A 695-nucleotide genomic window follows, 5' to 3' on the forward strand; every position below is an offset into this window, starting at 1 on the left:
ATGCCTACCTACAAGTTATCATACTTCAACGGCCGTGGCCGTGGCGAGACGGCCCGGATTCTGTTCGCATCGGCTGGAGTCAAGTTTGAGGACCACCGGATCGAGATGGCAGACTGGCCCAAGATTAAACCAAGTAATTACGTTAAAATGACCATTCTTGAGTAATCGTTTCAAGAGTCGTTAGTGGAATAGCTATATGCCGTAGTTCGCTTTATTTTATCGTAGAATTTTTTTCTCCGGCGAATTCGATGTCGGCATTTAATAACGCGTTAATCCGGTTACGAACGTGTGGCGTATTTACGGCCACGGTCCAAGGTTACGGTCCAAGGTCACGGTCCAAGGTCACGCTCATACACAGCCCGCGTCGTTTTTATGCGTAACAAGTGATCTCAGTTGCCGGATTATTAGGATAGATAGATCAGATCAAGACTACATAATAGAGATTCTATTGTACATCCTTGATCAGATGCACATAAGGTTTTAGGGCGTGGCACCCACCGCATGAGCAGTTTTCTCTGTGTAATATATATATATATATATATATATATATATACGTTGGCGGTATATATATATATACACCTGTACATATTCACACCTGTTACATCCACACCTGTACATATTCACACCTGTTACATCCACACCTGTACATATTCACACCTGTACACATTCACACCTGTTACATCCACACCTGTACA

At 43.0% G+C, this 695-nt stretch overlaps 1 protein-coding gene across 1 annotated transcript in view; it reads left to right on the forward strand.

Moving 5' to 3' along the window:
* The window catches only part of LOC106819160 (hematopoietic prostaglandin D synthase-like), a 4,637-nt gene continuing 3,942 nt past the window's right edge, over positions 1-695 (forward strand). The window contains exon 1 of the mRNA XM_014823813.1: positions 1-141. Within this exon, the coding sequence (XP_014679299.1) occupies positions 1-141 (141 nt within the window). The remainder of the gene's footprint in view (positions 142-695) is intronic.

The sequence above is a fragment of the Priapulus caudatus genome, unplaced genomic scaffold (genome assembly GCF_000485595.1).
Source record: "Priapulus caudatus unplaced genomic scaffold, Priapulus_caudatus-5.0.1 Scaffold2911, whole genome shotgun sequence".
Lineage (NCBI taxonomy): Eukaryota > Metazoa > Priapulida > Priapulimorpha > Priapulimorphida > Priapulidae > Priapulus > Priapulus caudatus.